Genomic DNA, 23,129 nt, shown 5'->3' with positions numbered 1-23,129 from the left:
AGGTCCTGGTCCTGTCCCTTAGACCAGGCTACTGAAGACTGTCTCATAGACCAGGCTACTGAGGACTGTCCCATAGACCAGGCTACTGAGGACTGTCCCTTAGACCAGGCTACTGAGGACTGTCTTATAGACCAGGCTACTGAGGACTGTCCCATAGACCAGGCTACTGAGGACTGTCCCTTAGACCACGCTACTGAGGACTGTCTCATACCGGGGCTAAGACTTGTACGCTGGGTTGCGGGAGAACATGTCAAAGTGGCCAAAGAGGTGAACACAGGGGTGAGAAAAGGTTTGAGCCACCCACAATTCACCTGTACTTGGAAACAACTTTGCAAAACAAGTGTTGAGACAACTGATTAGCCCCAATGTCAAAGATCAGGTCAGATCAGTGATGTCAAAGATCAGGTCAGATCAGTGATGTCAAAGATCAGGTCAGATCAGTGATGTCAAAGATCAGGTCAGATCAGTGATGTCAAAGATCAGGTCAGGGGCAATGGTTAACCTTCAGCAGATGATATGGAGATTATAAAAAGGCTAACTTTATTGCTATGTTTCATTAAATGGATAGTAGTTGATGTAGTTTAATGCTCTGACAACAGATATGGTGTGCATTAAACGAAAGCAGAAAGGCCCCATGCACAGAGTACAGACATAACCATTTACATAAAGGAAACACCTCCATTTGTCTGTTACACACATCAAACAAACAAAAGAGTCTTTGAATTCCTGGTATTTTGTTACACCCACCTATTCATTCAGTACCTCACTGTGAATATAAGGGACAAAACAAGTCAAAGTTAATAGTGACTGGCTGGAACAAAACACTTAAATCAATAGGTTGACAGTTCATCTGCTCATCATTTAACCATTACCTGGGAGACCTACACCTCCTGCTGTGGCTGAGGTTTGATCCAGATTTGCCAGCGCCTCTCTGTGTCTACTCCGACGGAACAAGACAAAGACTCAAACACACGCACAAATCGGTCTGTGTGTCTCCACCTCTCATTAACCTGTGTGTGTGTGTGTGTGTGTGTGTGTGTGTGTGTGTGTGTGTGTGTGCGTGCGTGCGTGCGTGCGTGCGTGCGTGCGTGCGTGCGTGCGTGCGTGTTTTACCAAATACCATCTTGCCTGTTTAGAATAGAGCATTATACACAGCCAGTCCATCACTAACAACATAATTAAGTGGTGAGGATTTAAGAGTTTAAACACTTAAACACAAATTGTGGTGTTTCAGGAATAAATGCATTGCAAATTGTGATATTTGTATTCATGCATGTCTTTATTATTGTGTCTGTTTGTGTAGATCCATACAGTATGGTTGTTTGAGTGTGAACGGAATGACTGGGCATATATTCCCAATCTGGGGAAATCTGTCATCTGTAATCCCACCTCAACCTGTCTCTATATTCCTAATTCAGCTGGGTTTAATTTCCAGAGCAGAGAGATGAATCAATCGGATTTTCCTGGGATTAGTAAACTACACTGAACAAAAATATAAACGCAACATGTAAAGTACTGGTCCCATGTTCCATGAGCTGAAAGGAAAGATCACCAAAATCTTCCTCACACGCAAAAAGCTTATTTCTCTCACATGTTGTGCTCAAATGTGTTTACATCCCTGTTAGTGAGCATTTCTCCTTTGCCAAGATAATCCGTCCACCTGACAGGTGTGGCATATCAAGAAGCTGATTAAACAGCATGATCATTACACGGGTGCACCTTGTGCTGGGGACAATAAAAGACCACTCTAAAGTGTGCAGTTTTATCATACAACACAATGCCACAGATGTCTCAAGGGAGCAATTGGCATGCTGATTACTCATTTTACTCATTTACACTTATTTTTTCTTTATTGTTCTCAATTTTTTTTTTTACCCCCCTTTTTCTCCCCAATTTCGTGGTATCCAATTGTTAGTAGTTACTATCTTGTCTCATCGCTACAACTCCCGTATGGGCTCGGGAGTGACGAAGCCACGGACCTCCCGGTCGCGGCCGGCTGTGACAGAGACTGGGCGCAAACCCAGAGTCTCTGGTGGCACAGCTAGCGCCCTACACCACTGCGCCACCCGGGAGGCCCCACTCATTTCCACTTCTAAGGACATTAGACAGATGTAGATTAGGGATGTGTTTATATGTTGACAGGAAAGAAGAAAATCTGGATTAGTTCATTTACAGTAGAAAAAGAGGGGAGTTAGATTATTGTGGGAGAGATTATTCAAACAGGGAGACCTGGCCAGACAAAAACACCTCGAAGACCTTACACCTTCTCTCCCTAGTTCCTGTATTGTCCCACTGAGTTTACAACACCAGTCAGACGAAACAGACAAAACAGCGGTAGTGGACTTGACATGGCAGTCAGGAGAAATGAAGTAAAGGGAGCGACCAGGCGCAGGGGTGGGCGCAATAGGAATGATCCTAGGCAACAGATGACGGGTATTATCCTATCAACCTGCTGTTAGCTTTACACCACCACCACCACCCTCCCTTCTTCCTCCCTCCCTCTATCCCTCCGTCCCTCCTCTCTTCTTTTTCAGTGACCAGGAGGTTGCCTAGAGTCCACTGTCTTCCCCTAGCTATAAAACAGCCCAATAATGGGACAGGCAGTGTTGGGGGTTGAAGGTGTTTAGAATAGAAACCTCAGAAGAAGAGAGAGGAGACCATTAGGATGCTACTATAGGAGTTACCTCAGCAGAAGGTTTCCCTTCACTCACTGCCTGCAAATCAGCATTTTCACTGGACAATAGGCTCAGCAGTGGCCCCATGATTGCTTCTTTTCAAATGGTAATGAGAATCCAGCTCCTCTGCCAGGTTTTTCCTTAGCAAGAGGACAAATTACAGTTTACAAGGCGGGCATAGAATAAAAAATAAATAAAGGAAAAAATCTGAGCTGAATATCTTTTTTCGGGCCTTTTCTTTTTTTTTTATTCAACAAACTGACATGTAAATTACCCTTTAAGTGCTCCACTCCAGGGCTCTGATCATCTCCTAATTGTCGCAGTCAATTGTGGCCAACAGTCTCTTCAATCCCAGGCGCTTTGACAACAAGCACCAGGATCAAAGAGGATCCAACTCCCTTCAATTTCTCTCTATTTATGGAGGTGCCAAAAAGACTGCAGTGAGAGGTGAGAGTGAGAGGGCACCAGACCACCGCTTTACAGAGAGAGAGAGAGAGGAAATGATCACATCACAATAGTCATTTGTTCATTATAGTTCTATAACCCTGATATTTGACAGCGCTCCAGTATTGATGTGCTCCGTGTACAGGACAGTTACATCTGATAACAAGCTTGACTCACATATTGGTACAGTATGTATTGTTTAACAGAATATTGTATTAGCAATTGTCATTTTTTTCTTGACGAAAGTGAAACAAAAACTATATCTACACCTCTATTTGCCTGAACTGTTTAAGTGTGCCCGTGTAGGAGAAACTATTGCAGGTATACCTGTTATTAACTGTGGGGCTCCCGAGTGGCGCAGCGGTCTAAGGCACTGCATCGCAGGCTGTATAAGAACTGGCCGTGATCGGAAGTCCCATAGGTGCACAATTGGCCCAGCGTCGCCCGGGTTAGGGGAGGGTTTGGCCCGGGGTATGCCGTCATTGTAAATAAGACAAAAACACTCCTTACCTACCTTGCAGTGACAAGCAGCGTCACTGTGAATATTATTTCACTGAGGATGAAAATAAATCACAAACAATGTTATGATAGACAGTGTTACAACTCACAATGACTAAAGTATGCTCTATTATTTTACGTCCTGGTCATTTGAGAGTCAAAGTAACCCCCCCCCCCCCCCCCCTCTCTCTTAGGACGACTGAATCTGATAATTGTCCTACCATAATTCCATTAAATTAACAGTGTCTGGTAGTTGGGAGGGTGGGGAGAATTACATGTCGTTTTTTGCATTGTTACCTCATCAAATTGTGTTTATTGGCTTTTTCTCTGTGACATATTACCCTTGCTATGGACCAGGTTAGTGTAAATGAACACACTGTATTGAAATTGCTGAGAGAGAGAGATAGAGAGATAGAGATAGAGAGAGAGAGAGAGAGAACACTGCATATATATAATATGACATTTGTAATGTCTTTATTGTTTTGAAACTTCTGTATGTGTAATGTTTACTGTTCATTTTTATTGTTTATTTGACTTTTGTATATTACCTACCTCACTTGCTTTGGCAATGTTAACACATGTTTCCCATGCCAATAAAGCCCCTTGAATTGAATTGAATTGAATTGAATTGAGAGAGAGAGAGAGAGAGAGAGAGAGAGAGAGAGAGAGAGAGAGAGAGAGAGAGAGAGAGAGAGAGAGAGAGAGAGAGAGAGAGAGAGAGAGAGAGAGAGAGAGAGAGAGAGAGAGAGAGTAGACATGGTTTGGTTTGAGGATATCAGTTAGTTATATTAATTATATTTCTATGTCCTAAGAGGAAGTAGCTAGCATCATATATGGAAGCAGACTTTAAAAGACTGATATGCAAATGTAGGTAGAGATTAGAGATACAACAATTGTTCAAATGTTTTATTAATAACGCATCATAGCCACCCTCATTTATTAATCGCAGGGAGTGATAAGTCATCTTTAGAGTCGAGAGTGAAATACGTTTCCTGTTTTCCTGAACAGCTTACCTTTAGGTAAAAGAGGACTAACTGTTGTCCATGCCAAACATTATAATTGACTGTGTTTTCTGTCTTTATCCTTTCTTGGTATATATGCTTCATAAAGAGGGACAATCAAAATATTAAAACAGAAACGCTGGTCTTTCTGAGTCCCTCACAGCCTCTCTCCACCAATCTGTTACTTTTCTGGCCACTGGGGACCTGACCTCTCTCCGCAGGAAAGACACAAAGTAAAGCAGAACATCTGATCTGTCTCTTATTGAGCTGCGCAAATGAATACGTTGTCATTCGCAGTCTCAATCACCATGCACTTACTCTGTTGATTTTAACAAGAGCAACCAACAGAAGAAAAATCAATACGTTTCTGATGTAAGCTTTTTGTTTCTAAGCAATCTGTTCTGTTACTTTGTGATCTCTCTCTCTCTCTCTCTCTCTCTCTCTCTCTCTCTCTCTCTCTCTCTCTCTCTCTCTCTCTCTCTCTCTCTCTCTCTCTCTCTCTCTCTCTCTCTCTCTCTCTCTCTCTCTCTCTCTCTCTCTCTCTCGCTCTCTCCTCTCTCTCTCTCACTTTCTTTTATATACACTGAGAAACATCTGAAGTGTTTTTGAGAAAAGCACAAGCAAAAGGAGAAGTGCTCGTTTGCCTGTAAGGCCTGTGGCGAATGTAAACCAAATTCATGTTGCTCGTTTGAGACTTCTCCGCAAAGATCACACAAACACACACGGTCACCTCTGTTCTCTAATTGTCCATCAAGCGCTCATGTTCTTTACTCGGTACACTGCGAGCAACGGGCGGAGTTTAAAACGGCATAATATCTACAGCTATTTAGAGCAGTGGGATCAGAATATCACAGAACGGGTCCCATAGAGAGATCTACAGGCAATGTTGTCGTCACTGTAGTGTCGGGAGAGAGAGGGAGAGTTACAAACAAACTAGATGGATAGCTGTGATCTGGGAAAGATGCTTTGTGTCACACCATTATCATTTAGGCCCGTATACATTGTATTGTATACCGAACACCTTTAGAAGGCTGTCAGCTGTGTGTTTAGGGCCTCAGACATAATGTATACTCACCATCGCTGTAAGGAGCTGTCATGGGGTATATAGGATATAAGTAGTCATAAAGGCAGTCAGACCTGGTGGAAGACGTTGAATTGTCTTCGACATAAATCTTACTGAACATAATGTATCATATACCGTACTTGTGGTATGTGAAATGATTCAGGGGAGACATTAAAGCAGTGAAATGTAGAGCAGCTTTGGGGTATGTTCTCATGTACAGGAAACGACACAGTCCTGTTCTCCTCCTCCGCCACTCGTCCCCCTCACCCCTCGCTCTCTTATTTAGTTTGGGGATTCCAATCCATTCGATTCTTTCCCCACCACCACCTGTGCATCCTCCTCCTCCTCCTCCTCCTAAGTTTTAGCATAGATGTAACGTTTCCGGGGAGCAAATTCCATCGCGATTGCCGCTCCTTTCTCAGCACAGAACAGTAGTCCTGCAGGGAGTTGGAATCCAAAGATATAGCTGTGTTTCCATGGGACTGTATGGGGAGGACAACAGAAATGATATATCTTTGGGGAAATATAATCATTTTGTGGCTGGTTCGTAATCATACAACAGACTGTGATTTGTGTAGCGGCTGTACTTTTACCTGTCAAGTTATCTCGCCAATGTGTTGTGGTCAGACAAAACATCTTATTAGCATACACCAGCATACAATCTGGTGCCTGATATAATCATGAACAGTAGTGTGCTTCAGCAGTGTAGTCTATGAACTGAACGGAGTCACCATCTGTTCTCTGATTTCAAAGTGTGGCAGAAAAAAAGGTCTTGGATTCATTCGTCATTCTCCACCTTTCCCCTTTTCTTGCAAAATATGTTCCACCTAATGAGGGTGATTTCGGGACCCTAAACGGTCAGTAATGACTTTGACATATTTTGTAATCCTTGCTTGTTTAAAAATATAAATGGACGGTATTTTAACGCTAGAATCCTTATACCTGACAGGTGTGTAAGCCAGTTGACTGGTTGAATAAGTACCAGGTTAAATACCAGGATCATTACTGATTCCACTGTGTATTCTGTACTGCAACACTATGTTTTAAACCATAGGCCAATACTGCTTCTGTGGTGCATAGGATATAAGCTTTACAGTTTAATTGTTGCACCACATGATCATTTAAATGTCAACCTAGTTGAAATTGACATATAGCCTATATGCATTTACTGCTTCATGAAACGGTCATATTTGATTCCTTGCTAAATACATAAGTAATGATAAAACGGACAAAGGGCATATAGGGCATGTATATGCTGTATTGATACTCATACTAGCAAACATGGCACGTACAAATAAAGAACCTTGCTTTCTAGAGCCACAAGAGTGTGTTGTGTTTCCTCTCAATTAAATTAACAGATTCATTAACCCTAAAGTCCCCCCTAAAGGTCAACTATCGTCAGTAATCCCTTTTCACGCTGTATGTGTTTGTATAAAATATTCAAGCTGAAAGCAAGGAGCGGTGTCACTCAGAGCCCGCGGGGATGAATGAGCAGGGACACCGCTCCAGTTGTAGAGCGGCAGCAGAGAGGGATTTGACAAGTCAGACAGAGACCCTGCACTTGCTTGACATACATTCAGTGCGCACTTAAAATGAATGACTTTGCGTCTTTATCTGGCATGCAATTGTAGGCTATTATTTGCTGTCAAAGTCGGAAGCGAATCACACGCCTACATCAGTCTTCATCTCTCACACACGCTGTACATAGCATTAACACACAACGTAGATAACTCCGTGGAGCTGCAAAACTTGAGTTAGGAGTAGCCTACCTACCAGCTGCAGTAAAGCGGGTCCCCTTCTTCAAGTCTGTAACGCTCTATCACCTGGCTGTGACCAATAACCGCTGCATAAATGACAACAAAGTTATTTTGTACGTAACTTGCTAATGAAAATATAACAGTGCAACATAAATAGAGTAGTAGGCTGTAAATAAATACAATACTGTACATGTAATAATTAACATAATAATCATAAAATTAAAACATTATATTCATATTGTTAATAATAATCCGAATTATAATTAGTACAGTTATATATAATTCATTCAAATTAATTGCAGATAAAAAATATTGAAAAATACTCTAATAGCAATCTATTTTCAGCTGTGTTGTCTATATCGACCGTCTTTTGGAACATTTAATGCCAGATGTTTGAGCACCTTTTCCTCTCGAGCTGTGCTTCCGAGTTCTCTGGAATCTGATTGGCTTGGGACAAAAGGCATCAAACAGTCGAGCAGTCTTGATTGATGATTTAATTATCCATACAGTTGATAACTGCATAGGACAGGACAGCAAATATAATACTTTATTTACATAACCAATCACAGCGTTGCAAAGGTGGAGCCTTCCTCTCCATCTATAGCGCGAGACAGACAGACGTTGAAGCAGCAGCATCACAAGGAAATACGTAAATACATCAAATAGAGAAACCTTAATTGGAGTAATAGCCATGGCATATAGTTGCAATAGAGTGAAATATGTTCGTTCGATATAACCTTGAATAACACCTGTGAAAAAAATGTATAAAGTACACACTTGACGTCTTTCAAACCTGGTCAGAGTGATGAGTTCACATAGACTTTGTTTAAAACACGCAGGGAAAACTTCAACTAAAGTACCTGTACGCACCTGACTGCACCTGGCACGTGCGAGAAGCACCTCAGTATACACATCTCTGTCGCTCTTGTAGATGCATGGGGCATGCGCCGTTATACACGCTCCACTCATAGTGGTTATTGCGATAGTAAAAATAAACGCACGTCCGTAGAGGGAGGCGAATAAATAAACGTTAACAAATATAAAACATCAACAACCCAAACCGCTGATGCTCACTTCCTTAACACTCTGCAAACCTTATATTTTCATCCCTGGTATGTGTGAGTCTGTCAAACTTCCAACGCTATCATTTTGGTCCGTTTTCCCCCTTCCAGTTGTGGGTTGAATAAGAGAGTGTTCCAACTTTTTTTCTTCTGGGTAATATTCTTTCTTCTTCGGCTCCTATACATGGTAGTCATAGTCCGATAGTCACAGTTCATTTCACTCGGATCAAACAGCCTGGAAGAGAGGGGGGGAAAACGTATCACGTTTAGCAAAAGATGCTCACGTTTGGTCCTGCTCAATTATCCCCTCCCGTGACGATAGGTGGCGCGTGTCCCAGGGTTGGTTCTCTCCTCTCTGTATTACAGAAAAGAGAAAGAAAAAAATGTCATTAGAAGAGGCGTAACACGTCAGTCCGTCCCCAGGTTTGTTTCCTGGAGTGTCTGAAAGAGATCAGTCCTAACCTGCCCTAGCAGGAATAACGGTCCTTCTCGAACCACTATTTCTAAGGCTTTATTATCATTGCAAGGATCCCTGCACAATTGCTTACCGCTGCAGTCTCGTGTTACCACTACAACCCGAAGTCAACCGAAAAGATACTACTATAGGAAATCAGGTATGTGTCCATTTCTTTACCTCGACTAATAACCTTTATACAATGGGTCATTTATAGTTTTAGAGATTGCGACATAGAGCTTTTGTAGGGGCTTTGGTGCTATAGTATTCCGTTCACGTGAAACTTTCTCTACCTGCACAGGTGGATGAGGGAGCGGTGCGCTTTAAGTATCTAGGCTTGCAGTGCGTTTCATCAGAGAAGGTGCAATTTTGTAGAATTTGATGCAAAGCCTACTATTCGAGCCGAAAAACCATGAAAAAAAAGAATAAGCTCGGTCTTATTCAGCTTTGGATTCAGTTTCACCGAGCCATTTATGCACCCTTTTGTATCCAACTCGTTTTTGTTAGTGTCTTTCTGTATCCTTTGGCTTCGTAGAGTAGAAGTTGTCTGTCTCACAATAGGGTAAATATTCGCGTATCATATCAATGTCATTTACATTATTTTGTTCAGATAGCTATAATATGTTTCATATCCTGTCTGGATAATTGTATTTTTGTTGACACATCACTTTGTGGTATTTGTTCGTTTATTGTTGTTTATTTGTTTTTCCGGTCGTGGGTCGTTCCCCATAGTAATACAATCCAATGGCAGAAATTAACCCGCTCATTTTGCACGATTAGTCCATTGAAAGCATGAATGTTTTCATGTTTTGTCTGTTTCTACTTATTTATTTATGTACGTTTTTCAGCATGCTAGGCCTAAAACGTAAAATATGCATGCTATCTAAAATGAATCTTAAATGAACACATTTTGTAATTTTCGTAAATTAATGGTGGAGTACTTTTACATTTAGGCATTTAGGCCTACGTATTTCACAACATAGCTTTTTGTATCATATTTATTTTGTTGTTGTTTTGTGTTGTAAGTGATATATATTGCCTAGCGGAGTGAAGCTGTTCTTCTTTCAACCCTGTGATATTTACATTTGACACAAAGCAAATCGTTGAACTCATAACTTTAACATTGTGTCATCGTCAATATAGGTTACTCTCAATTAAAAAATGTAGGTTAAAAAAATATGAACCCAGAAAAATCAATGTAGGCCTACTGTTTGCGATGTACGAGTTCTTTTTTTTGTATATATATATCGAAGCAGAACATAAAATGAAAACAGCACAAAAGAAAGAAAAGGAGCAATGATAAACCGTTTCTTATTTAAATTAACACAATGTAAAACGCATGCTTAAACGGCCAGTCCGTGTGAATTATGCCTCATACTGAAGGTGTATCTCCCTGTCTCCCCCTTTCTCTGCCTCCTCTCCTTCCCCGTCGTCAATGTTCACTTCCACTTATCATCATCCCGATCACTGGCATTATACAGATCAACAATACATTAATCGACCCCTTATCGTACTTTAGCATAGGTATAAAATAAATGTTTTGTATATTAGTTGGGTTTTCTATTATTTTCTGTTTTATTTGGCGCCTGATATTTAAATGGTTACTCCCAGTCAGTCCAGTGTATCCACATTGTTGCTGCCTGTGTTTGGTTGTTAGATATTGAGCCTGCGTGTTGCTGCTGCTGCTGATTCAAGGAGTCGAGTCCATGCGAGCTGCCATCTGATCCACTCTTATCAATGAAGCACGAGATCATGGCGGATGGCCCCAGGTGTAAGAGGCGAAAACAAGCCAATCCAAGAAGGAAAAACGGTAAGAAAAGACATGAAAATAACAAACTGTCATTTGCGAAATATGTTTGTTGTGGATCTAGAGTTGTAATGTTGTCACTGTGGCTGTAGTTCAGAGGGGCTGGCTGCGAATTGCCAAATGCGCGTTCTGTTCTGCTCTCGTCTCATAGGAAATAAAGGGACAATTCTAACTGGGAAAGAATGCGTAATGTGTCAGTGTTGTGCTGTGCACAGGCGGGACTGTCTATCCTTCATTGTGAAATTAGGAGCACAACGTCTTTGCTCATTTCGTAATTTTTACAGAGACCATTTGATGGAAGTTGTAATAAGTTGAGAGTTTATCGTTGTGCGAAAAGACTGAGTAGCAGTGGGAGGAATTTCAGAAAGTTTCCCTGCCCAGATAACGGTTCAGTCGCGAAGTCCCTTATTTTCCACCAAGCCAAACCCGTTAGATGAGGACTGATTTTATTTGCTGTTCTGTAGTTGACGTACCTGTAGATTTAATTGTTTGAGCATTTTGCTTAGACTCACACACCCCTGAGTATATTATGACATTAATGTAATACATTTTTATATGTCTAAACGTTATTGCTATGTTTACTTCTCGCGTTGTTCCCAAATGATTTGTTATAGTGTCTATCTACTTTCTCTCGAAGCATAGTCCCCTTTAAGTAGGGAACGATTAGTGTCCCACACCGTTGGCAACTGACAAGAATATGAAACAGAACATGGGTGGACAATTGGCAGTGAACAGGCTGCAATACCTTAGTTTGCTCATTTATTATAACCAAATAAGATTGCATGTGCGCTAAAATGGTGATATTGACCGGTGGTGTGTCTCGTGTCATTTATTGTATTATTAGCAATATGAAGTGCTTTGTGTGGAGCAAATAGCGGTGAAGGATACATTTGTCACTCTATTATTGTCAACTGTTTGTCCACCCACCGAACTGTGTTACACGTTGGAGTTATTGAACCATGTCGTGGATCGCTTTTCGTAGGGAATATACGTTTGTTCCTTTCCCTTTTTGTGGACTGTAGACTACAATACACCCCGTGCACAAGTAAATCCAGCATCACCACATGTCTAGGTCCCGAGATATCTTCTTACACGGGAATGCTTCGCATTTTATTTTGTCCCTGAGATTTTCAGCCTCTGTTGTTGTACAAAGTAGCCTTATCAAATGCGTATGAATTTTTGCTTATACTTGTGAAATGTCTCCCTTTACGTGGCTCTCTTCCTTATTAAATGTTGTGTATTGATTTTGTACAATCAATACAAGGAGAGTCATTGATGCTTACAAGCGTAGCTTCAAGCTTGTCGTTGTTCTGAATAACAAAAGATAGGAGTGAAAGTAGGTTCCCCTTTTCACTGTAGTTTCTAGGAGATGAGAATGTTCTTGCCTCCTTTCTTGCCTCTGAGCACCAGTTCCCACCTGTTCCAGTAAACAAAAGTTTGGATTACTTTAAAACACTCCATTCAAGTAAGTGTTTTCTGACAAACACACACCTGATGATTGACATTTGCATTTGTCAGAAACAAAAATCCTTTCAAACTCCCTCCATGCAACAGCAGCAAGCAACTTCACACACTCTCAATGCAATAATAATTAACATGTTATTTTAGTCGCTTCCCCCTCAGTGCCGATGTGGTGTGCAGCGTGCACGTATTATAGGCTGACTGAGCAAGTAGAAATTCGACATTCTTGATTCTATCATATTTTTTGAATATGCAATTGTGATCCCGGAGTTGCCCCCCCCCCCCCCCATTTACATTTTCTCGTCATGGGATGCCTTCAATAGCTCTCTCCCGTTGGGAATGCTGTGGTTGAGCTATTCAGACAGAGTGGATTTTATTTTCTCCCCTGGATGCATGGAGAGATGTCATAGGAGCTGAGCTTGTGTGTCTGGCCGATAGATAACACCACTATATAGCTATATATGAGGATCCTTATCAGACCGATAGCCTACATACTGAGATGACTTGAACGCAGTAAACAAGATTTAAAAAAAATAGACCATCGATTTAAATATTTTTAATATTGATAGATTGATGATGTAAATTATTTATTTATGATATGGGTAGAGAAATAAATGATTTTTTTCCCTGCATGACAGTTTGTCGTGTTTTCCAGAAGACATTTATCTGTAGTTATAGAATATTTTGAGTAGGATTTCAACGTTTCGATTCACAATTATAGCTAAATTCTATAGCCAGTATTCTGATCTTAGAGTGAGACTCTGGAATTCCAGGTCAATTTATTCAGATTAGGTGATTTGGTCCCATTATAGTAGGTAATAATGCTTTTCTAGCCATGCATGGTGTATTTGGCTTCACTGTTTGTTGATAACACACATTTGGCGTGTGATTCTATAGGCCCACATATGATACTGTACATGCTTATCACATCCAGAGTTAAAGAGTGTAAAGTCAATCTCACAGCTCGGTGCAACTTGATATTGGCAACCCTGTAGTTTTGTTGGAGTTTTCTCTCTGCCTGCCTTCCCAGGTGTTGCACGTCAGACCCAGCTGTGGGGCTCTACCTCACTGTGTGTTTATAAGTACAGCTGGCAAAGTACTCCACAAACCTTTTCCCTTCTAACTTGATTAGTCAAATCAGTACTGTTAAAAAGTCGTACTTTTGCATGGCACACTTTCAGTTTCCACACTTTTATTGCGCTCTCAGTATGGGTAAAGATAAATTGACTATGGAAATGACAGAGAGTGGTACTGATCAGTATCTCCCGCTCATCTATGTTGTTGACGCTCAACTCCGGCGTAATGTTGGAGTTGTGTGCGTTATGTGGTTTTGCCTGTACAGGGTGTGCCATTTTATGAGTTGCTACATAAAAACGATACCACTTTTTCAGGAGAAGTTTCAAATGTAAAGGGAGCAATTCCAAAGGTCTGTTTTTCTGACATTTCCAGTAATACAATGCAAAGACCTATACATTTTCAATCAACAGAAAACCTCTCCATAGATGTTCCCATGCTCCAGAATATATTGATTACATAATTAAAGGTATACAGAAAAGAAGAAGCTTTCCAGCTTCTCTCTGTCTCTCTCTCTCTCTCTCTGGCTCCAATAGTTTAATACAATGCTGTGAATGTGATTATAAAAGCCTGTGTGCATTCACGCTAAAGCTATAAAGGAGTGCTACTAATTCTTTAGCCTCAGCCCTGCCTTCAGCCCAAACAATGGCAGATTCCTTCCAGTCTAAACATTTTGTCCATCTCTATTATTCATTTGCTTTTAAGGTGCATTTGCTCCCGAGTCGAAGAGAAAAAGCTCCCCTTCCCCCCCCCCCCCCACCACGCCCCCCCCCTTTCCCTTTTCAGACATTTTTCCTCTTCCCAAGGTAGGCACTATTTTGTTGCTGTCACAGGGAAAAGGAGGGCAGGTTCTCTGGCGCTCACGGACAATTGATTGTCAGTCGTAATGTGTTTCATTTACATGTTTATAACGTCAATAGTGCTGGGGTGTCCACTGTACCATTCATGCTGCCATTCCCACAAGGGTGCAATTGTCTAAGCGGCCATAGCTAGTCACCTTTTCTGATGGCTTTTTCACTCGGGCAAAAAAATGGAAAGGGCGGTGTTGCCGTGGTGCATCAGTGTTTAGAAAAGGATTATTTTGTTTAAGCAAGTGAAATAATTACTGCAGATATTACGAGCCAGCAGGAAATAATCTCCCTTCGGCAGGGGCCTGCACTGTTCGCATGGCAGCAGTGACAGTGGTGAGGCATGAGGTGTCCAGACAGACTCAGGGTTTTTTAGAAAAGCTATTTCATATATTTCATATGATGAGATATTATTAGATTATTTACTTTTAGACTCATCGACTGATGGTGTCTGGTAATGGTAGATGCAGCATGTTGAGGATGTGTGTTTTTTTTGTGCACTGTTCCCAAAACAACATCCGGATCCTGATTTCTGGCGTGGCGTTATGCGAGAGACCTTTGTTGCCCTTTTTCACGCTTTTCAAGCAGATACAGTTTGCTTGACGCATCACTGTAGTTAGATGTTTGTCATTTTTTATCAAACGCGGGTCATCATGATCTAAATATATCCTTCTGCTAAAACGACTATAGTCGGACGTACACCACTGAACACATTTGTGTTGCTGGATCTCTACCTGTTAGATTTCAGAACTTCCCGAATAATAAAAAAGCTCCATATGCATTCCATTGCCTAGTGTGGTGACTTTCGACTTAGTAAAGGTTTTAGTTCATTCAAAACTACATAGATCTCCCTGACATCACGTTCAGCCACAAACACATGTTGTGTTTGCTGTGAGGAACCAGATTCACGCCAGTATCAGACGATTATGAATCTGACAGAACACTAATGACCATCTCCTCAGTCGGACACCAATACGCAACTTTATCCCAAAACATTTTGTCTGTTTAAAAAAAATATATATATTTTTTTGTTTTGTTTTGGGTTCTATATTTTTTCTTTCTCCCTCTCTGGCTTGTGAAGATATTTCCGCCTAACGGGGAGAACACACACAGCAGAGGCACCGTTAGCTGAACCCCTGACACCACGGTCTTTGGAATGCCTTAGGTATGGTTTCACTTTTGCTCACATCAATGCTGACCTGAATGTCTTTCATATCTGATCCGCCGTGTCTCTCCCAGTAAACATCCCCCGAGGGGAGAACAAAGAAAGGAGCTCTTCTTCTTCTTAATCACAATTCAGCCCTTTCACCGCCAGCAGGCTACATTTGCATTCAGCATCAGAAAGGCCGAGATGAAAAGGGGGGAAAAAAGGAACGCAAGAAAGGAGAGCAATAGCAAAAAATAAATAAAAAAAAGGCAGAAGGGTGGGTGGTGAACAAAATAACTTAGGTGTTTGTGGCTGTTTGTTGGGCGTCCCCTGGTTACTAGCCTAATATAGCTCCTACTCTACCGGGGTAGGCCTGGCCCTCCTGACAGTCAGATAGTGTTACGAGATGGCATGCCTGTACTATTTATGGACACTCACTCTCACACTTAAAAAAAAAAATGAAAACATGTCTGAAACGTATCAGATTCTAACTTAAGAAGTCTATACTAGCTCGGAGCAGGTGTGTTTTTACACAATTACTTCTTTTTTTTTTTCTTTTTTTTTCCATTTTGAAATCAGAATTGGGGAGCAACGCAGTGCTTATGTCTACTGCTATTTGTCAAATTGCATTCTCACGTGATATTGTAGGGATTCCTTGTGGGATGTGTGTTTTGTAATGTCACTAGAAGAGCAGGTGTGTCAGAGGTCAATAGGAGAGACTATTTCTGGACTTGTTGCAGTGTGATCTGTCAAAGTATCATGTTAGTTGACACACTATGCCGGGTTTACCGAGAAAAGTTTAGTAGTTGTGTTATGTGATGAAACTATAAACCCATTCAAACAGTGTTGCCATTTTTTTGTTTCTCTTTACTTTATAGCTCAGTACTCTCTCTACTTTAAGATTAGATTTGGTCTCCCCCCTAGAAATGTGGACCACAGTTTAACCGCATGCTTCCACTCTTCTCTTTAAGTTGGTTGGCGAGATATCTTTATTGCGTGGTGAGATCTATTTCTCCTCTCTCCTCTCTCTCAATCGGACTAAAGAATCATGTATGCAAATCCGTTGCCAAGCTTTCCAAGGGGGGGGATGCTTCAGCCTACAACTTTAAATGCATCATGTGATATGAATTCCAGATTATTTCTTTTTTTCTTTTCCAACCAGAACTTTTTGTTCAGAAAATAAAGGGTTATTGGTACACCTTCCCCCCCCTCCCCAAGCTGGCCGGGATTTAGACAGATTTACTTCAGCAAACACCTTTGGACACTGGGGGAAAGTAGGAGTCTGTTTGCAAAAGGAGTCTTTTGTTCCGAGAGGTGCAGGGATAATTCTTTACTAGGCAGGCGTGATATTAACCCATGCTTTCGATACCAGGGGAAGTGGTTAACTCTTTGTGGGCACACACTCACTCTTTACTTGGACAGTTCAGGTTTCTGCTCTTCACATGCATTGGAACATTTTCTCGTCTCTGTTGACAACTTTCCCTCTCTCCCTTTCCGCTGCCTTCTTCTTATGTACCTTTTAGGAAGTAAAGAGTCAGGACAGCCTGTTCCATGTTCTGCTCTGTATTTTTTTGTGTGGGAAAGCTGCGAGATCTTGGATAGGGGACTCGCTTGGCTTTATAGAATACCCAACCCCATCATTATAGCTGAAATTCCTTCCCTCTGCAATAGCTTCAGCTCTAGTTGATGTTCTGCTGGCAATGTTTTCTGTGCTGCTTACTTATGTCACTGCTGAGGACCACAGAATGCAAGTAGTACTGCTGAGTTTCTTGCGTCATCAGTGACTAAGACAAATGCATGAATCATAGCCAATGAGAAGGCAGTCCTCAAGCCCCTTGGCTTGATATGTTGATTTGATGTCTCAATTTTCATAATGCTTCAAGCGAATAGACATTTGATCATGTTTTGTTGAGGATCAAGTCTTAAGTTTGACTTGTTTTAAGACTCGGTTCACTTTATCCACCTCTAATTCTTCGTCCTGCGCTGGATCATCTCGTGCTGTATTTGGCTGTGTGTGTGTGTGTGTGTGTTGTCCGTAGTTCAGGTTGTGTGTGTGTGTGTGTGTGTGTGTGTGTGTTGTCCGTAGTTGTGTGTGTGTGTGTGTGTGTGTGTGTGTGTGTGTGTGTGTGAGGACTTTAGCGACTCGCGGGTGTGAAAGATTGAATGATGGAGGAGAAGTGACAGAATTAAAGGTGTTTGCGGCGCCGTTTCGCCGTGACTCGTCCTCTAAGCCCGTCTCTGTCACCGTCCTCTTGTGACTTGACAGTTCATATCCACTCCCCTGTAAGGTGAGGTGAACTCACACACAACTGAAGTTGGAAAATATTCAGTCGAATGTCTCTCTCTTCTTTATTTTGTTCGTTCCTTGGCTCCTTTCCTTTTTTTCTGTGTGTGCGATACAGACACAAGGCAAACACTGAAATTGAAACTTCAGTGGACTGGCAAATAATTGCATGCATTTGGATTTTTCATTTGTGTGTGTACTTCCATATCCTAAGCCCACAATGTTTTATGCATTGGGTGAGAAAAATACATTTTAGAAAAATATCATGCCTCATTTGACATTTTCTCAAGTGAAAATGCAAAGTCTTTATTCGGCCCATCCATTCGGTTCCCATCCCACTGTTTGCACACATCTAGTTGTTTACAATGGCTTGCGTGTGATTTTCAAAATGTTCCACGTGTCAACTTTCCTATTTGCAAGGTACACTTGGTATGACTCGCGGCAGGTTGCATAGCAGGTGGGAATTAACATTTTGGATTTCTTAATTAAACAAATTAGAAGTTTAAAGGCACCGTGTTTTGTGCGCATAATCTTATATTTCATTATGATGTATTGCATGTGACACTCAGCGTAATACACAGCAACTCGACAGTTCCAGCAATACACCGTCTGTGCTTCAGAACAAGAAAAATTCGATGGAAATCACGGTGGAGATCTCCCATTCGGCTGATTGTCCTCTTACAACATACATCTGGATTTTCCTCATGAGTGAGTAAGTATAGTGCCCACATGCATGACATTTGTGGCTGCTCCACATCCCCCATAGCCTAAACAGCATGTATTCCGCAAGTTCAATAATGACTGTATTATGGCCTATAGAAATATTGGTGTGCTAATGATAATGGCTAAGAGTATATCACTCCATACTGCTGTCGGGGATGGGGAGGGGGTCTACTAAAAAGCTAAAAAGGAAGGTAGCAACACTAGTTGTGAGGAAAATAAGAGGCGCTTTTTCTCATCAGATGCCTTTTGATCTGGTTGGTAGTGTATGAATGGCGCTGTATTTCTCTGTCCGCTGTTCGTTATCTGCATGTTCAAAGTTGTCACCTTTATGGAAAAACAGTGCTGAAAGTGGTCCCTCAGTTTCCAGTTCCGTCCTCTGAAGTCGGTGGATTTTGTTTTTTTCACCTAGTCTGACCAGACACGAGGCAAACACACACACACACACACACACACACACACACACACACACACACACACACACACACACACACACACACACACACACACACACACACACACACACACTTTGATGTATGTTTGATTGTCGGGTGGAAGAGCACTTCTGGCAAGGTCATGGACACATGGGACAATCAATAAGAGATTGTCAGATTAAGGTATCATGACATCTGGAAATGTAGGACTTTTTCCACATATGACTCAATGCATTTTACACTGTTATACTATTACCCTTACGAACACCTAATAGAACATGTTGCCTCATTCCAGCTCATTTCCTTCCATTTGTTTGAATCATTTGGAAGCCAAGTCACCTAGAGAGATTTTCTCCTTTCCTACCTTTGCCCTGTTGGAAATGGAGAAGGTTGTGTCTGTCTTGATTAAGGACGTACTGGGTCCGTGTTGAATATTATGGAAGGTAACTGTGCCACTGTTATTTTTTTGTAATTGCAGTTGATTGCTGTGCAGATTCAGTCATTTGTAGCGCTACATTTTTGTCACTTTAAACGCTTTCATCTTATCGTTTGATCAACTGAGCTCCTAACCGAACGTTGCAGCAATAGAGGAAATTGTATGAAATTACATTTCCCCTTGTTATTCAAACATACATTTAACCTTTGGTAGAAGTGAGCCAAGGAGAGAGAAAAAACACACACCTCCCCCCTTTAAATGTCACCAGTTGTAAGGACACGTGTAAAGATAGTGTGTGAACCAGTCTGGCCTCGTAAAAACTCAGAGGTGAATTCTCGTGTTAATAGGTTCTGACTGGCGATGGAGCCCCCACTGAACGGCCTGCGCCCCGCCGCTGTCAAACACCAATGTCAAACAAACACCTCCTCAGGTAGCTGGAGGATAATCACACCGACAGGCCTGTCCTCAGCCTTTCTGACACACAGGACCAGAGCCATGGGGTGGAGGCAGGGTCAGGGGAAAAGGGCTGGGGTTGAGGGCTAGGGTATGTTTCTGAGAATGGGGTAGGGGTGGTGGGCTAAGGTTAGGGTTGGGGCTGGGTTTGGGACTAGTTGCGGCTAAAAAAAGGCCTGGGCTGACTCGGTGCCTAGACTACCCTAGCCTCTACCTGCACTATCACTGACTGTTTACCCTCTGTAAGTCCAGGCTCGACCCCAGTCGTCAGTAATTACTGGCTACTCCCTGCTTTCCTACCCAAAGGAAGATTCCCTCTTATCACTCCAGCGTCTTGTTCCAACATTCCTGAGATAAATTCTCCATCACTTTGTTATTCTTACTACTTAGGGGTATTAGTATTAGCATGCCCATCAAAGCAGACCTTGTACTTTCCTTCTCTCCACGGCCATATCAGTGGTCGTACATTACGCCAGGGATGCGCCATTGGCGGCAGCATAGTTGAATAATGTTCGGGCAGAGTCGTATCGAACTGAGCCGCTGACATCACAGGGAGTCAGGATGATGAAGTTGTGTAAATATATGGCTGGTAGCGCGGAAGTTCGATTAGAGCCACACATGTACTTAGTCTTGTGAATTAAAGGATGAATCAAGTTGCACTTCACGGTCCAGGTACCTGGTTGCATCAGGGCTTTGTTAAGGAAATGTGTAGGAGGAGAAAGTCTCCTAATATTCTGTCGGTCTTCATTCAAGTGGCAGGGACACGTGGTAGAGGTGGTGAGGTAGAGGGAGAGAGAGTGTGAGAAACGTAGAGAGGTAGAGAGAGAGAGAGATAATTTCCCTGTATGTATTCTAATATTATATGGGTCTGGGATATTATAGTATCTCAACATGCCAAGTAGGCTACCTTGTAAACTGGCAATCACAGGATCTCTAATGTTAGTACTTTTCATAATTAGTTACAGCAACACTCGGTCCATACTGCCGGAAAGGAATATTCCTTAGTAATTAAAGTCATGAAATATTCAGTTATGCCTACCTTTTCAGCAGTCTCTCAAATGAGGCAGCCATTTTTAATGTCCACACTGCCTCTGATTTTATTATAATGGCAGCTTGGCACATCTGCAATTAGTACTTCTACTGACAGTTACCATTTCTGAGGAGCGGTAAGAGGCAGCGAGGGGACACGGGGCGGCGGGGGGACGCGGAGCCGGGCGCTATTACATGTGCACCAAAAGCCTCTCTCTCTCTTTAACCTTGTTGTGTTTTTTTTCTTCCTCTCTGACGCAGAGGTTACCTTTTCCCAACGGTGCAAAATCGACTTGACATAACTGTTCATCAGTTTCAGGATTCTCCCCTGAGGTATTTGCATCAAATCAGCTCAGTCAAGCTTCAAGTTGAAATTGGCAGGCCAGAACCTGACAGCCAGGGTAGGGACCGGGGAAAGAGACAAGGAACTGACAGTGGCAGGGCGGGAGGGTTAGACAAATCTCTCCCTGGCTTGGCCAGGGTGGAGGAAAGAAGCGAGAGAAAAGGGCCCTGAGCGAGCTAGGTCACAGGGGTAATGGGCGCAAAGTTAGGCGGATGAAGGGATGAGTAGGCCTTTTTCCTCTACTTTTTTCTTCCCTTTTTCGCCTCTGCTTCCGAATCTCTGTGGTAATGGCCATCTTTAGTGTTGTCTTTTATTGGATTTTGGGGGGCGGTGGATATGAAGACAAGCATTTGTTGTTTAGCTGGAATAGTGACTTGGAAAAATTGGTTTAGTGCAATGGATGATATTGCTCAGGATCAAAACCACTCAGTGAGTGAGTGCAGTGGTGGATATTAAACGTCAGGCTTTCAGAGTTACTCTGTGCATCAGAAAAAGTTGTACACTCACACGCATGCATGCACGGACGCACACGCACACACGCACGCACGCACGCACGCACGCACACACACACACACACACACACACACAAAGAGAGAGAACAAATGCAATTGTCGCACCTTGAATCGCCTGAGTTACATAGAAATGGGTTGTAGCAGGACACAGATGAGCAGTACTGTTATCTTCTTGAATTACTCTCCTCTATAGCCCTGAGAGAAATCGAGATAAGGATTTGTTTGATGAAACTTTTAGTGATTCTTTGCTGCTCCAATTCTGTCTCTGCGACGTCACAAAGCAGGACGAGAATTCCGCTGTAAAATGTTTCAAATCCCCTAAGGAGCAGAGTTGAAATCCTCTTAACATATATTCTTATTAAAGGGGAAGTCAGAGATCTAGGTGACTATCATTGTTTCTTGTATTCATCTTTGCTCTCTTTTTTTATCTTTCCTCCGCACACATGCTTAAAATGTGTTTGCCCCTTTAACAGCTGTAGAGCCTCGGAGAAGTATGACACTTTCACACATCTTTTTTTTTCAATCTCTCCTTCTTGCTCTCTATCTCCATCTCTCCCCTCTCTCTGTCTCTCACTCCCCCTCTCTTTCTGTGAGCTTTGCATGTGACAGCCAGGGCCTGACGGGTTGATGGCCGTTCGACAGGCAGCATTGAGTCAAAGTGGTGTGACGGCAGAGTTTTGTTAAGCTGGGAACAAAGGCATGGAGATGCCGGCCTGGTATTGTCTGCGTGCATATGGGCCTTGTCACAGTTCCTCCGGATTTTATGCTCTGTTTATTCGTAGCCATCACCACTAATATTCAGAATGGGGTTGCCTCTTTTCTCCAAAGATATGATTATATATATACCAAGTTTTGCTGTGAATCTCTTGAGGTGCTCTTGGAAAGTCAGAAGAGCAGAGACTCATAAATATTCTATTTTTTAGTGTTGATGTATGCTCTGAAGTTAGGTGTTTACTGCGTAGTATATATGGGTTATTTTTATGACCAGTATTACGGATTTTGTTGTTGTTTTTTGGAATTACACACTGTGCTCAAACTCTCTCGCGAACCAGTTTTCAAAACCCATACAAAAGCGACAAATTATAGTCGCATACACATACTGTACTTGAGCCCCCCCCTATTTCATACTGAAGTTTTGTTCAGAGAGAAGCTTCACGGCATTGCCTGTGGCTGCAGGACTCCGATGCCTCCCCTCCCTTCTCTCCACCTCTTTATGGTCTCTGCTCAAACTGAAAGCTGTTTGCAGTGAGATTAGTGAAGGGGAGGGGGAGGCAGGCAGCTAGCTGGGGGAAGGTAGACAGGGGAAGGGGGGAAAGATGTCCGGTAGCAGACCACGCTAGCCAGGTCAGGCTGAAAGGCCTGCAGGCCCCAAGCCATCAGCCATGCCAGATATCTCCTCTCCCCATCATATGTGGACAGTAATGCGAACAGTCCTCTGGTCTCTAATGGGTATGTTGGTTCCACCATTTCAAGCCACGACAGTGTGTGTGTCTGACTCAGGTCAATCTAATTCACCTCTGTGCCAAACACATCTGCCTTATAGGTGCATCTCTATCTCAGTTGAGTTTGTTAGCCTTTTAGCGGAAAGAAACAATACCATTTTAGGGGAACTTGCTATGTCGATGTCT

The 23,129-nt window shown here is 42.3% G+C and overlaps 1 protein-coding gene and 1 long non-coding RNA gene across 5 annotated transcripts in view; one reads left to right on the top strand and one right to left on the bottom strand.

Annotated features, from left to right (window-relative positions):
- Positions 1 to 4,448: 4,448 nt before the first annotated feature.
- Positions 4,449 to 10,689, bottom strand: LOC139566455 (uncharacterized). The gene is made up of 3 exons (XR_011673106.1): positions 10,583 to 10,689; positions 7,455 to 8,854; positions 4,449 to 6,163 (listed from the first exon to the last, which is right to left on the bottom strand). It is a non-coding gene; the product is annotated as an uncharacterized lncRNA (long non-coding RNA).
- The window catches only part of LOC139566454 (zinc finger E-box-binding homeobox 2-like), an 82,767-nt gene continuing 70,263 nt past the window's right edge, over positions 10,626 to 23,129 (top strand). For 2 of the 4 annotated variants that reach the window (XM_071387637.1, XM_071387635.1), the window contains exon 1: positions 10,626 to 10,763. In XM_071387637.1, coding sequence (XP_071243738.1) covers positions 10,691 to 10,763 — 73 coding nt within the window. In that variant the 5' untranslated portion in view covers positions 10,626 to 10,690. The remainder of the gene's footprint in view (positions 10,764 to 23,129) is intronic. The other 2 variants (XM_071387636.1, XM_071387634.1) reach the window with 1 other exon arrangement.

The sequence above is a fragment of the Salvelinus alpinus genome, chromosome 38 (assembly GCF_045679555.1).
Source record: "Salvelinus alpinus chromosome 38, SLU_Salpinus.1, whole genome shotgun sequence".
Lineage (NCBI taxonomy): Eukaryota > Metazoa > Chordata > Actinopteri > Salmoniformes > Salmonidae > Salvelinus > Salvelinus alpinus.
Note: the sequence above shows the minus strand (reverse complement) of the source record. Positions and strands in the feature narration are given on the sequence as shown.